The sequence below is a fragment of the Zonotrichia leucophrys genome, unplaced genomic scaffold, assembly GCF_028769735.1.
Source record: "Zonotrichia leucophrys gambelii isolate GWCS_2022_RI unplaced genomic scaffold, RI_Zleu_2.0 Scaffold_34_1600103, whole genome shotgun sequence".
Lineage (NCBI taxonomy): Eukaryota > Metazoa > Chordata > Aves > Passeriformes > Passerellidae > Zonotrichia > Zonotrichia leucophrys.
This window is the reverse complement of record NW_026992239.1, coordinates 1006416-1017756: the sequence shown is the minus strand read 5'-3', so window position 1 is coordinate 1017756 and position 11341 is coordinate 1006416. Positions and strand designations below refer to the sequence as shown.

The following is an 11341-nucleotide window of genomic DNA, read 5'->3' as shown; positions in this document are numbered from 1 at the left end:
GGGCCCCCTCCATGGGCCGAGACCCTCCCCACACGATCCATAGACGGACCCGACCCTCCCCGGCAGCTCAAAAATCCCCGAAAATGCTTTCAATCCCCCAAAATGCCTCAAAATTCCCTCGAAATCATTTAAATGCCCCTAAAATCCCCCCAACTTCCCCAAAATCCCCCAAACCCCCTCAAAACCCCACAAAATCTCTCAAAACTCCCCGAAAACCATTAAACCCCCACTAAATCCCTCAAAATCACCCAAAAATTTCTCAAAGTCCCCTAGAGTGTCTCAAAACCCTCCAAAAACCTCCAAAACCCCGCAAAATCTACCCCTGTGCCCTCAAAAATCCCAGAAAATCCCCGAATTCCTCAAAACCTGAAATCTCAAAATCCCCACCCCTCCACCCCCCCTCCCAGGCCTCACAATGGTTCGGTCCCCCCCGGCCCCCCCCGCGGTTTGTGCCTCATGGAAAAGCCCCGGGGCGGTGCTGGGACCCGCCCAGTGTGAACTGGGACACGCCCAGTACGGACTGGGACCCGCCCAGTGTGAACTGGGACCCGCCCAGTGTGAACTGGGACCCGCCCAGTACAGACTGGGACCCGCCCAGTGTGAACTGGGACCCGCCCAGTACAGATGGGGACCCGCCCAGTACAGACTGGGATCCGCCCAGTACAGATGGGGACCCGCCCAGTGTGAACTGGGACCCGCCCAGTGTGAACTGGGACCCGCCCAGTACAGACTGGGACCCGCCCAGTATCGACTGGGATCGACTGGGAGCGACCGCGGCGCCCTTGGCCCGGCTGGGGGAGGGGCAGAGGGGGGACAGCGGCGACACCAGTGTGACCAGTATGGACACCAGTATAACCAGTATAGATATCAGTATGGACACCAGTATAACCAGTATAGATATCAGCGATATCAGTATGGACACCGGTATAACCAGTATGGACACCAGTACAGGGACACCAGTGGCACCAGTACAGGGACACCAGTGACACCAGTATGGACACCAGTATGGACACCAGTATGGACACCAGTATAACCAGTACAGGGACACCAGTGACACCAGTGACACCAGTATAACCAGTATAACCAGTACAGGGATACCGGTGACACCAGTGACACCAGTATAACCAGTACAGTGACACCAGTGACACCAGTGACACCAGTGACACCAGTGACACCAGTTAGACACCAGTGACACCAGTGACACCAGTACAGTGACACCAGTGACACCAGTGACACCAGTGACACCAGTGACACCAGTGACACCAGTGACACCAGTATGGACACCAGTATAACCAGTACAGTGACACCAGTACAGTGACACCGGTGACACCAGTGACACCAGTGACCCCGGTCCATCGATCCCAGTTTGTTCCCAGTTCCATCCCAGTCCCGTGGGGGGGGAGGACGGGGACTGTCACGTGATCCGGTGATGCGCTCGGGCCGCTATAAAGAGCCGGCACCGGACCGGGACCGAACCGGGACCAGAACCGAACGGGATCGGAACCGGGACCGGCACCAGACCGGGACAGAAGCGGATCGGAACCAGCACTGGACATCGGCACAGCCCGAACTGGATCGGGAGCGGGAGCTGGATCGGAACCGGATCAAGACCCGGAGCTGGATTAGACCCGAACCGGGTCGGAGCGGGGCAGGAGCAAAGACCGGGACTGGATCGGGACCGGATCCGGGTTAGGGACCAGAACCGCAGCAAGACCCGGCGGTGGAACTGAGCGGAACCGGATCCGAACCGAACCGAACCGAACCGGACCGGAGCTGGCTCAAAGCCTGGAACCGGATCAGTGACCGGAGCCGGACCGGGAGCCAGAACCGGGCCGGGCTCGGTCAAACCCCGGCGCTGGATTAGACCCGAACCGGAGCCGGGACCGGGACGGGCGTAAGACCCGGAGCCGGATCCGGGCGGGGGCGGTCCCGGGGGGTCCCGGGGGGTTCCCGGTGGTCCCGGGGGGTCCCGCTGGTCCCGGATGAGCGCTCGGGCCCCTCGGGGGTCTCCGCTGCGGCCGCGCCCCCCCCGGCGGGCGGGGGCGGTCCCGGGGGGCGCTCGGGGGTCTCCGGTGCCCCCGGGGAAGCTGCAGCTCCTCGAGCGCTTCTTCACCCCCCCGGGGCCCCCCCCGGGCTCCCCCCCGTCCTCGCCCTCCCCCTCCCCGTCCCCCTGCTCTTCCTCCTCCTCCTCCTCCTCCTCCTCCTCGTCCCCCTCCCCCCGCCGCGACCCCCGGGGGGGCTTCGGGGACCCCCTGGGGACCCTCGGGGGGGCGCGGGGGCGGAGCCGGAGCCACGAGGGGCGGGGCCCCGGTGACCCCTCCGGTGACCCCCCCGGTGACCCCCGGCGGGGGGGCCGAGGGCGGTGCCGCGGCCCCGGGGAGGCCCCGCCCCCTTCGGGCCCCGCCCCCTCCCCGCCCGGGGGGGCGTTCCGGGGGTCTCGGGGGCGGAGCCGCAGCCACGAGGGGCTGAGCCCCCGAGACCCCGGCCCCGCCCCCGGCCCCGCCCACCGCGCCCCGCCCCCCCCGCGGGGGCTGAGCCGGAGCCAGGAGGGGCTGGGGGAGGGCGGGGCGCGGGGGGGGACCCAGGCCCCGCCCCTCACCCCCCCCCGGCCCTGGCGCTCAATGGAGGCGCTGGGGGGGGCCCGGGGGGGCGGGGCCCGCGCGGGAGGGGGCGGGGCCCGGGGGGCTGGGGGCGGGGCCCGGGGCGGGGCCCGGTTCTCGCGGTTCCTGGACGAGCTGACCCGGAGCGTGCTGAGCCCCGCGGAGCTGCGGGCGCTGGGGTGGCCGCCCCGGGAACCGAACCGGGAACCGAACCGGGAACCGAACCGGGACCACCGGGACATCCCCCGAGAGCACCGGGACATCCCCAGGGACCACCGGGAGCCGCCCCGAGATACCCGGGACACCCCCCGAGACCCCCACCAAGATCCCCGAGTTCCCCCCCGGGACCACCGAGACCTGCCCCGAGACCCCCGAGACCCCGAGAGCACCGGGAGCACCGGGAGCTCCCCCGGGACCCCCGGGAGCCCCCGCGGGGCCGTCCGGGCTCGGGAGGAGCCCCTGGGATGGAGGAAGAAGAGGAAGAGGAGGAGGAGGAGGAGGAGGAGGAGGTGGAAGAGGAGGAGGGGGGACAGGTGGGGACACACCTGGGGGGTGGGGACACATCTGGGTGATGAGAACACACCTGGGTCACCTTTGGTGGGACGGGCACACACCTGGGGGCGGGACGGGCACACACCTGGGTCACGTTTGGGGAGGGGGGACACACCTGGGTCACCTGTGCGGGGTGGGGGACAGACCTGGGGAGGGGGGACAGACCTGGGGGCGGGTTTGGGGGGAGGGGCGCACACCTGTCCCACCTGTGGGCGGGGTCGCACCTGTCCCACCCTCGCTGTCCCCGCAGGAGCCGCGAGCGGCCGCAGCAGCGCGGGGGTGAGTGCGGGGCCGGCTTTGGGGCGGGTTTGGGGTTTTCGGGGTGGTTTTGAGGTTTTGGGGGTTTTAAGGAAGTTTTGGGTTCAGTTTTGGGGGTGTCGAGTCAAGTTTTGGGGCAGTTTTGGGGCATTCGGGGCAGTTTTGGGCTCAGTTTTGGGTATTGGGGCAGTTTTGAGTATTTTGGGTTCAGTTTTGGGGTTTTGGATTCAGTTCTGGGGGTTTAGGCTCAGTTTTGGGTCGGTTTGGGCTCAGTTTGGGGATTTTGGGTCGGTTTTGGGTATTTCGGGCAAGTTTTGGGCTCAGTTTTGGGTATTTTGGGGCAGTTTTGGGTTCAGTTTTTGGGCCCCTCTTTCCCCCCAGACCCCCCCCGGATCGGGCGGAGCTGGAGGCGCTGCGGGAGCGCATGGACAGGTGAGGGACGGACAGACGGACAGACGGACAGGGGGACAGAGGGACAGAGGGACAGGGGAGGAGGGGTGGGGCATTGGCTGTTCCCAACTGGGGCCATCCCAGCGCTCCCAGTTTGTTCCCAGTGCTCCCAGTTTGTCTCTCCCCAGGCTCCAGGCCCTGTTTCTGCTCTCGCAGCGCCCCCAGTTCGTTCCCGTTTTGCCCAGTTTGGTTCCCAGTTTGGCTCCCAGTCCCTCCCAGTTCATTCCCAGTTCCCCCCCAGGCTCCAGGCCCAGTTTCTGCATTCCCAGTTTGCCCAGTTCATTCCCAGTTTGCCCAGTTTGTTCCCAGTTCATTCCCAGTTCCCCCCCCAGGCTCCAGGCCCAGTTTCTGCTCTCGCAGCGCCAGAACCGGAACCTGGAGGAGCGAATGAGGGGCCTGGTGAGGGGGCGGGGCCTGGTGAGGGGGCGGGGCCTGGTGAGGGGGCGGGGGCGGGTGAGGGGCGGGGCCTGGGGCGGGGCCTGGTGAGGGGGCGGGGCTGGGGGAATTTTGGGGAGTGGGTATTGGGGATCCTGAGCTGGTTCTGGGGTTGATTTTGGGGTGGATTTCGGCCATTTTGGGGCAGTTTTTGGGATGGATTTCGGGGTGAATTCCAGCTATTTTGGGGCAGTTTTTGTGGCTGATTTCGGGGTGAATTCCGGCCGTTTTGGGGCAGTTTTTGGGATGGATTTCGGGGTGAATTCCGGCCATTTTGGGGCAGTTTTTGGGATGGATTTCGGGGTGAATTCCAGCTATTTTGGGGCAGTTTTTGTGGCTGATTTTGGGGTGAATTCCGGCCATTTTGGGGCAGTTTTTGTGGCTGATTTCGGGGTGAATTCCGGCCGTTTTGGGGCAGTTTTCGGGATGGATTTCGGGGTGAATTCCGGCCATTTTGGGGCAGTTTTTGGGATGGATTTCAGGGTGAATTCCGGCCGTTTTGGGGCAGTTTTTGGGATGGATTTCGGGGTGAATTCCGGCCATTTTGGGGCAGTTTTTGGGATGGATTTCGGGGTGAATTCCGGCCGTTTTGGGGCAGTTTTTGGGATGGATTTCGGGGTGAATTCCGGCCATTTTGGGGCAGTTTTCGGGATGGATTTCGGGGTGAATTCCGGCCGTTTTGGGGCAGTTTTTGGGATGGATTTTGGGGTGAATTCCGGCCATTTTGGGGCAGTTTTTGGGATGGATTTTGGGGTTCATTCCGGCCGTTTTGGGGCAGTTTTCGGGATGGATTTTGGGGTTCATTCCGGCCGTTTTGGGGCAGTTTTCGGGATGGATTTTGGGGTGAATTCCAGCCGTTTTGGGGCAGTTTTTGGGATGGATTTCGGGGTGAATTCCAGCTATTTTGGGGCAGTTTTTGGGATGGATTTCGGGGTTCATTCTGGCCGTTTTGGGGCAGTTTTTGGGATGGATTTCGGGGTGAATTCCAGCTATTTTGGGGCAGTTTTTGGGATGGATTTCGGGGTGCATTCCGGCCGTTTTGGGGCAGTTTTTGGGATGGATTTCGGGGTGAATTCCGGCCGTTTTGGGGCAGTTTTCGGGATGGATTTCGGGGTGAATCCCAGCCGTTTTGGGGCAGTTTTCGGGATGGATTCCGGGGTTCATTCCGGCCGTTTTGGGGCAGTTTTCGGGATGGATTTCGGGGTGAATTCCAGCCGTTTTGGGGCAGTTTTCGGGATGGATTCCGGGGTGAATCCCGTCCTCTCTGTGCCCCAGGCCCAGGCGGTGGCGCTGGACCGAGCCGCCCTGAGCCGCCGCGTGGCCGAGGCGCTGCAGAGGGTCCTGGGGAGCCCCCCCGGGCCCGGGACCCCCGCCCGGGACTCGGTGAGGGGGGAGGGGCAGCGGGGGGGGGGGGTGTAATGGGGGAGGGGCCTTGTGGGAGGGGGCGGGGTGTGACCTTTGTGGGGGAGGGGAGGAGCGGTGACCCCCCCATGACCCCGCCCCTCCCCCCCCAGGTGTCCGCGTGGGGCGGGGCCGAGGATGAGGAGGAGGAGGGGGGGGAGGGGCCGCTGCTGCCCCCCCCCGCCTTCAGGGACCCCCCGGGGGGGGCGGGGCCGCTGCCCTGAGCCCCTCCCCCACCCCCGAATCCCCCCCCCACCCCGCAATAAAGGATCGAGACCCCTCCCCCACCCCTGAGTCGTTGTGAATGACCCAAAATGGCCCAAAAATGCTCAAAACTGACCCAAAATTGACCCAAAATGGCCCAAAACTGACCCAAAATGCCCTGAAATTGACCCAAAACTGCCCAACTTTATTGGCACCGAGGGGAGGGGCTGGGCGGGGTCACTCCAGTGGTCACTGCAGGGGTCACTCTGGTGGTCAGTCCGGCGGTCACTCAGGGTTGCTCCAGAGGTCACTGGTGGTCATTCAAATGGTCAGTTGTCACTGTGGTCACTCTAAGGGTCAGTCTGGGGGGGGTCACTGCAGTGGTCACTCCATGGGGCACAAGAGTCACTGAGGGTCACTCTGGTGGTCACTGCGGTCACTCAGGATCACTCAGTCGGTGGTCAGTGGTCACTGTGGTCACTCAGTGGTCAGTCAATGGGGCACAGGCGGGCCCCGATGTCGTCCAGCAGCCAGTCCAGGCCGGGCAGGAGGGCAATGCGGTCACTGTGGTCAGTCTGTGGTCACTCAGGGTGGGTCACTCTGGGGTCACTGGTCAGTGTGGTCACTGTGGTCACTCAGTGGTCAGTCTATGGGGCACAGCCGGGCCCCGATGTCGTCCAGCAGCCAGTCCAGGCCGGGCAGGAGGGCACTGTGGGGTCAGTCAGGGGTCGGTGGTCACTGTGGTCACTGCAGGAGTCACTCCGGTGGTCAGTGGTCACTCAGTGGTCAGTCAATGGGGCACAGCCGGGCCCCGATGTCGTCCAGCAGCCAGTCCAGGCCGGGCAGGAGGGCACGGTGAGGGGTCAGTCCAGGAGTCCGGGTGGTCACTGGAGGTCCAGTAGGGTCACTCGGGGTCGTGGGACATCAGGGTCAACTAGGGGTCACACAGGGCACCCAGGTGTCCAGCAGCCGGGGTCCAGGGGGTCAGGAGGGCAATGCGGCTGCACGCCGGCAGGTCTGCTGTCAACTCAGTGGTCACGGGGCCGGTCAGGTGTTGTGACTCAGTGGTCAGTCAATGGGGCACAGCCGGGCCCCGATGTCGTCCAGCAGCCAGTCCAGGCCGGGCAGGAGGTCGCGCCCGGTGAAGGCCGAGCAGCCCTGGAGGCGCCAGCGGTGGCTGCGGATGGAGTCCAGCTCCAGGGCCTGGGGGGAGCACAGGGGTCACACAGGGGTCACCCAGGGGTCACCCAGGGGTCACAGGGGGGTCAGGGGTCACAGGGCTGCGGATGGAGTCCAGCTCCAGGGCCTGGGGGGGGGCACAGGGGTCACGCAGGGGTCACGCAGGGGTCACGCAGGGGTCACGCAGGGGTCACGCAGGGGTCAGGGTACCTGTCGGATGTCCCCGGCCGGCAGCGCCCCGGGCAGGTCCTGCTTGTTGGCGAACACGAGCAGGGAGGCCCCGGCCAGGCGCTGTGAGGGGACAGGGACAGGGACAGGGACAGGGACAGGGACGGGGTCACCCCATGATGGCCCAGCCCCGTGTCACCACCCCAGCCCTGTCCCCCCATTTCCCCACGTCCCCGTGTCCCCCCTCTGTCACCACATCCCTGTCCCCTCCCTGTCCCTGTGTCCCCCCACATCCTTCCCAGCCCCTGCTCAGCCTGGGTGTCCCCTGAGGGAGCGCAAGGGTCCAAGGCCAGGATGGGGACAAGGCACAGGGACGGTCTGGAGCGGACCTGGAGTCACCGGAGTGAGCCCGTCCGCTGTCCACCACCCCAGCCCGTCCCGTGTCCCTTCCTATCCCTGTGTCCCTGTCCCCCATTTCCCCAGTCCCCGGTGTCCCCCGGTCTGTCCCCTGTCCCTGTCCCCTCCCCTGTCCCGGTGTCCCCAATATCCCCATGCCCCATGCTCAGGCCCCGGGTGTCCCCAGGGATCCAAGCCCAGGTGTCCCCAGTGTCCCCAGGGTGTCTCCATGCATCATGGCCACCTGGAGTCCCTGGCAGTTGATGTCCCCGGTGTCCCATGCTGTCCCCAATCCCCGCCCAGCCGTCCCGTGTCCCCAATGTCATCCGTGTCCCAGGTGTCCCCGGGTGTCCCAATGTCCCCAGGGTGTCCCCAGGTGTCCCCAGGGTGTCCCCAGATATCAGTCCCCAGGGTGTCCCCAGAGGTGTCCCCAGGGTGTCCCCAGGTGTCCCCAAGGTGTCCCCAGGGTGTCCCCCCTGAGGGTTTCAGTCCCACAGAGTTGAGCCCCAGTCAGCTGTCCCCACCCCGAGGTCCGTGTCCCCAATGTCTTCCAGTGGTGTCCCAGGGTGTCCCCAGGGATGTCCCAATGTCCCCAGGGTGTCCCCAGGGTGTCCCCAGGGTGTCCCCAATGTCATCAAGGTGTCCCCAGGGTGTCCCCAGGATATCCCAATGTCCCCAGGGTGTCCCCAGGGTGTCCCCAGGGTGTCCCCAATGTCCCCAGGGTGTCCCCAGGGTGTCCCCAGGGTGTCACCTCTTCCTTCAGCAGCGCTTTCAGCTCGCGGGCACAGAGCTTGAGCCGCTCGTGGTCACTGCTGTCCACCACCCAGACCAGCCCGTCCGTGCTCTCGAAGTAATTGCGCCAATAGGAGCGCAGAGAGCTCTGGCCCCCGACGTCCCACACGTGCAGCTGGAACCTGGGGTCACACAGGGGTCACGGGGTCATTCAGGGGTCAGTGGGGTCACACCGGGGTCAGTGATGGTCAGTCATGGTCAGCACAGAGAGCTCTGACCCCCGATGTCCCACACGTGCAGCTGGAACCTGGGGTCATACAGGGGTCACACAGGGGTCACACAAAGGTCACGGGGTCATTCAGGGGTCACAAGTGTCACAGAGGTCAGGGTGGGGTCAGCAGGGTCAACATGAGGTCATTAGGGTTAGCAGCATGGGCCCCGCCCCTTCCCGATGGCCCCTCCCACCTGGATGCCCCTCCCCAAACTGGTGCCCCCTCCCACCCATTGGCTCCACCCACATCCAGCGGCCCCTCCCTCCAAGTAACCCCTCCCCCAGCCATTAGCCCCGCCCCCAGAATCCATGCCCCTTGGCCCCGCCCCTTCCCTGCCCCCTGATGCCCATGGCTCTGCCCCAGAGCATTTCGCCCCGCCCCATTGGCCCCGCCCCCTAGGCCCCGCCCCCTAGGCCCCGCCCCTGACCCGCGGTGCTCGAGCGTTTTGATGTTGAAGCCCAGCGTGGGGGAGGTGCCGCCCACGTCCTCCCCGTTCAGCCGCTTCAGCAGCGTCGTCTTCCCGGCGTTGTCCAATCCCCTGCGAGGGGCGGGGCCTCAGGGCACGCCCACGCACGGACACGCCCCCAGAGCCCCGCCCTGAGCGTAAACCCGCCTCTTTCCCTGCCTTTATAGGTGCCAATAACTCTGCCCTGACCACGCCCCCTTTGCGGGCCCCACCCCTTTAAACCACACCCATGGACCCCACCCAAACTGACCCCACCCCCAAGGGCCACACCCCAACCACACCCTCAGAGACTCCTCCCCAATGTGCCCCACCCTCCTAAGCCCCGCCCCTCCGCCCCACCCACCGGAAGTACCGCAAACCCGCCCCCACCACGCGGCCTCCCCATCCCCCCCCCCCCCCGCGAGCCCCCTCCCCCCGCGCAGGCCCCGCCCCCTCCCTCTCCCCAGCCCCGCCCCCTCGGCCCCGCCCCCCTTAGCCCCGCTCACAGCACGAGCAGCCGCAGCTCTCGCTCCTTCTCGCGCATTTTCTTCAGGATCGTCAGGAGCCCCATGGCGGCCGAGCAAGGCCCCGCCCCCTCCGGCCCCGCCCCCAGCTCCCATTGGCCCGCGCGCCGCCGCTCCCGCCACCACTTCCGGGTTGGCGCTGCCGGCACCGCGCGCCCCCTGGCGGACCGGAGGAACCGGGGGATGGGGGGGAGGCCCGGGCGGGGTTTGGGGGTCCCGGGGGGTCCCGGGGGGGTCCCGGATCCGCCATGGCCGCCCGGAGCTTCCTCCTCATCCTCCTCATCTTCCTCATCCTCCCGCTGCCGCCCCCGGCCGCCACCGAGACCCCCGGGCCGGGCTGCCGCCTGCGCCGTAAGAGCGGGGGGACCCCGGAACCCCCAAAACCCCCCCAAAATTCCCTGGGAACGCCCAAACTGCCCCCGGGACCCTCAGAGACACCTCCGGGACCCCCAAAACTTTCCCAGAATCCCCCAAGGACCCCCCGAAATTCCCCTGGGACCCCCAGAAACTCCCCAGAGCCCCCCCCCCAAGACCCCCATTACCCCCCGGGCCCCCCAAAATCCCCCAAGATCCCCAGAGACCCCCGGGACCCCCCCGAAGCCCCAGGAGCTCCGCCCACACCTGCACAGCCCCGCCCCTCAAGGCTCCTCCCCCCTCCCCTCCAGACTCCGCCCCCTTTGACCCCTCCTCCATTCCAGGGGTCCCGCTGCCCCTGCCGAGAGGGGCGGAGCGATGCCGCTCGGGGGGCGTGGCCTGGCTAGGCGCATGCGCGGGGCACTGCGAGTCGAGCGCCGGCCCCGCCCCCCTCGCGCTGCTGGAGGCCGGAGGGCGGAGCCTGCTGGCGCAGGCGCGGTGCTGCACCATGGAGCACGTGACACGGGTGGGCGGTGACTCGGTGTGCGGGGCGGGGCCAGGATGGCGAGGGGCTGCGGGGGCGGGGATTTTGAGGGTGTGGGCGGGGCCTGGGGGCACGGGGAGGCTGGGGGTGGGGCTTGAGTGGAGTGGGTGTGGCTAAACGGGTGTGGGCGTGGTCTGAGAAGGTGTAGCAGGGCATGAGCAAGTGTGGGTGTGGCCTGCAAGGGTGTGGCAGGGCGTGTTCAGGTATGGGCGTGGCACACTCAGGTGTGTCCGGGCGTGTTCAGGTGTGGGCGTGGCACGCCCGGGTGTGCCTGGGTGTGTCCCTGGCCCCGCCCCTGACCCCGCCCCCCGCAGGTGCAGCTCACCTTGCGCTGCCCGGGCGGGTCCCGGCGGCTCCGGACGGTCTCGGCCACGTCCTGCAGGTGCGACCTGTGCCGGGGGGGCCGCTACTGACCGGAGTGACCGGAACCGACCGGGACCGACCCAGGACCGAACCGGGACTGACACGGGACTGCCCCCAAAAATCCTTTATTGACACAAAAATCTTTTATTGCTGGCTAAAAGTCCTTTTTTTGCCCCATAAAATTCTTTATTGCCCTCAAAAGCCATTTATTGCCCCGAAAAATCCTTTATTGTCCCAAAACAGCCCTGGGGTTTGGGGGGGGTCTGTCCCCTCAGCCCCCTCGGATCCTCCCACTTCCGGAACCTCCTTTCGCCACTTCCGGCGCAGACCCCGCCTCTCCTCCGCCTCCTCCTCGGGTCCTCCCTACGCACCTCCCCTTATCGCCATTGGTCTGAGCGCTCGCGCACGCCCTATGCCGCGTTCTGATTGGCCGGCGCCGCTCCGCTCCCGCTGACTGACGGGGA

General features: G+C 66.1%; 2 protein-coding genes across 3 annotated transcripts; one reads left to right on the top strand and one right to left on the bottom strand.

The window, feature by feature from the left end:
* Positions 1-6084: 6084 nt before the first annotated feature.
* On the bottom strand, positions 6085-9757 carry ARL2 (ADP ribosylation factor like GTPase 2). Of its 2 annotated transcripts, XM_064737103.1 has the most exons (6): positions 9599-9757; positions 9075-9185; positions 8395-8557; positions 7290-7370; positions 7020-7103; positions 6085-6737 (listed from the first exon to the last, which is right to left on the bottom strand). In XM_064737103.1, the coding sequence occupies exons 1-6, from the start codon at positions 9661-9663 to the stop codon at positions 6687-6689; spliced, it is 555 nt and encodes a 184-aa protein (XP_064593173.1). In that variant the 5' UTR covers positions 9664-9757; the 3' UTR covers positions 6085-6686. The 2 variants fall into 2 exon arrangements, with proteins under 2 accessions (XP_064593173.1, XP_064593172.1); XM_064737102.1 differs by lacking the exon at positions 6085-6737 and having other exon boundaries at positions 6940-7103.
* Positions 9758-9785: 28 nt separating this feature from the next.
* GPHA2 (glycoprotein hormone subunit alpha 2) lies at positions 9786-11035 on the top strand. The gene is made up of 3 exons (XM_064737104.1): positions 9786-9967; positions 10315-10496; positions 10829-11035. Exons 1-3 carry the CDS (start codon positions 9865-9867, stop codon positions 10925-10927), a joined length of 384 nt encoding a protein of 127 aa, XP_064593174.1. The 5' UTR covers positions 9786-9864; the 3' UTR covers positions 10928-11035.
* Positions 11036-11341: the final 306 nt, after the last annotated feature.

Coding starts and splice junctions, on each gene's coding strand:
- ARL2 (XM_064737103.1), bottom strand. CDS start 9,663: ATGGGGCTCCTGACGATCCTGAAGAAAATGCGCGAGAAGGAGCGAGAG. Junction 7,371..8,394: donor AAGCGCTGCTGAAGGAAGAG/GTGACACCCTGG, acceptor GTCCCCTCACAG/CGCCTGGCCGGGGCCTCCCT. Junction 7,104..7,289: donor CGGCCGGGGACATCCGACAG/GTACCCTGACCC, acceptor TGCTCCCCCCAG/GCCCTGGAGCTGGACTCCAT.
- GPHA2 (XM_064737104.1), top strand. CDS start 9,865: ATGGCCGCCCGGAGCTTCCTCCTCATCCTCCTCATCTTCCTCATCCTC. Junction 9,968..10,314: donor GCCGGGCTGCCGCCTGCGCC/GTAAGAGCGGGG, acceptor CCTCCATTCCAG/GGGTCCCGCTGCCCCTGCCG. Junction 10,497..10,828: donor CCATGGAGCACGTGACACGG/GTGGGCGGTGAC, acceptor CGCCCCCCGCAG/GTGCAGCTCACCTTGCGCTG.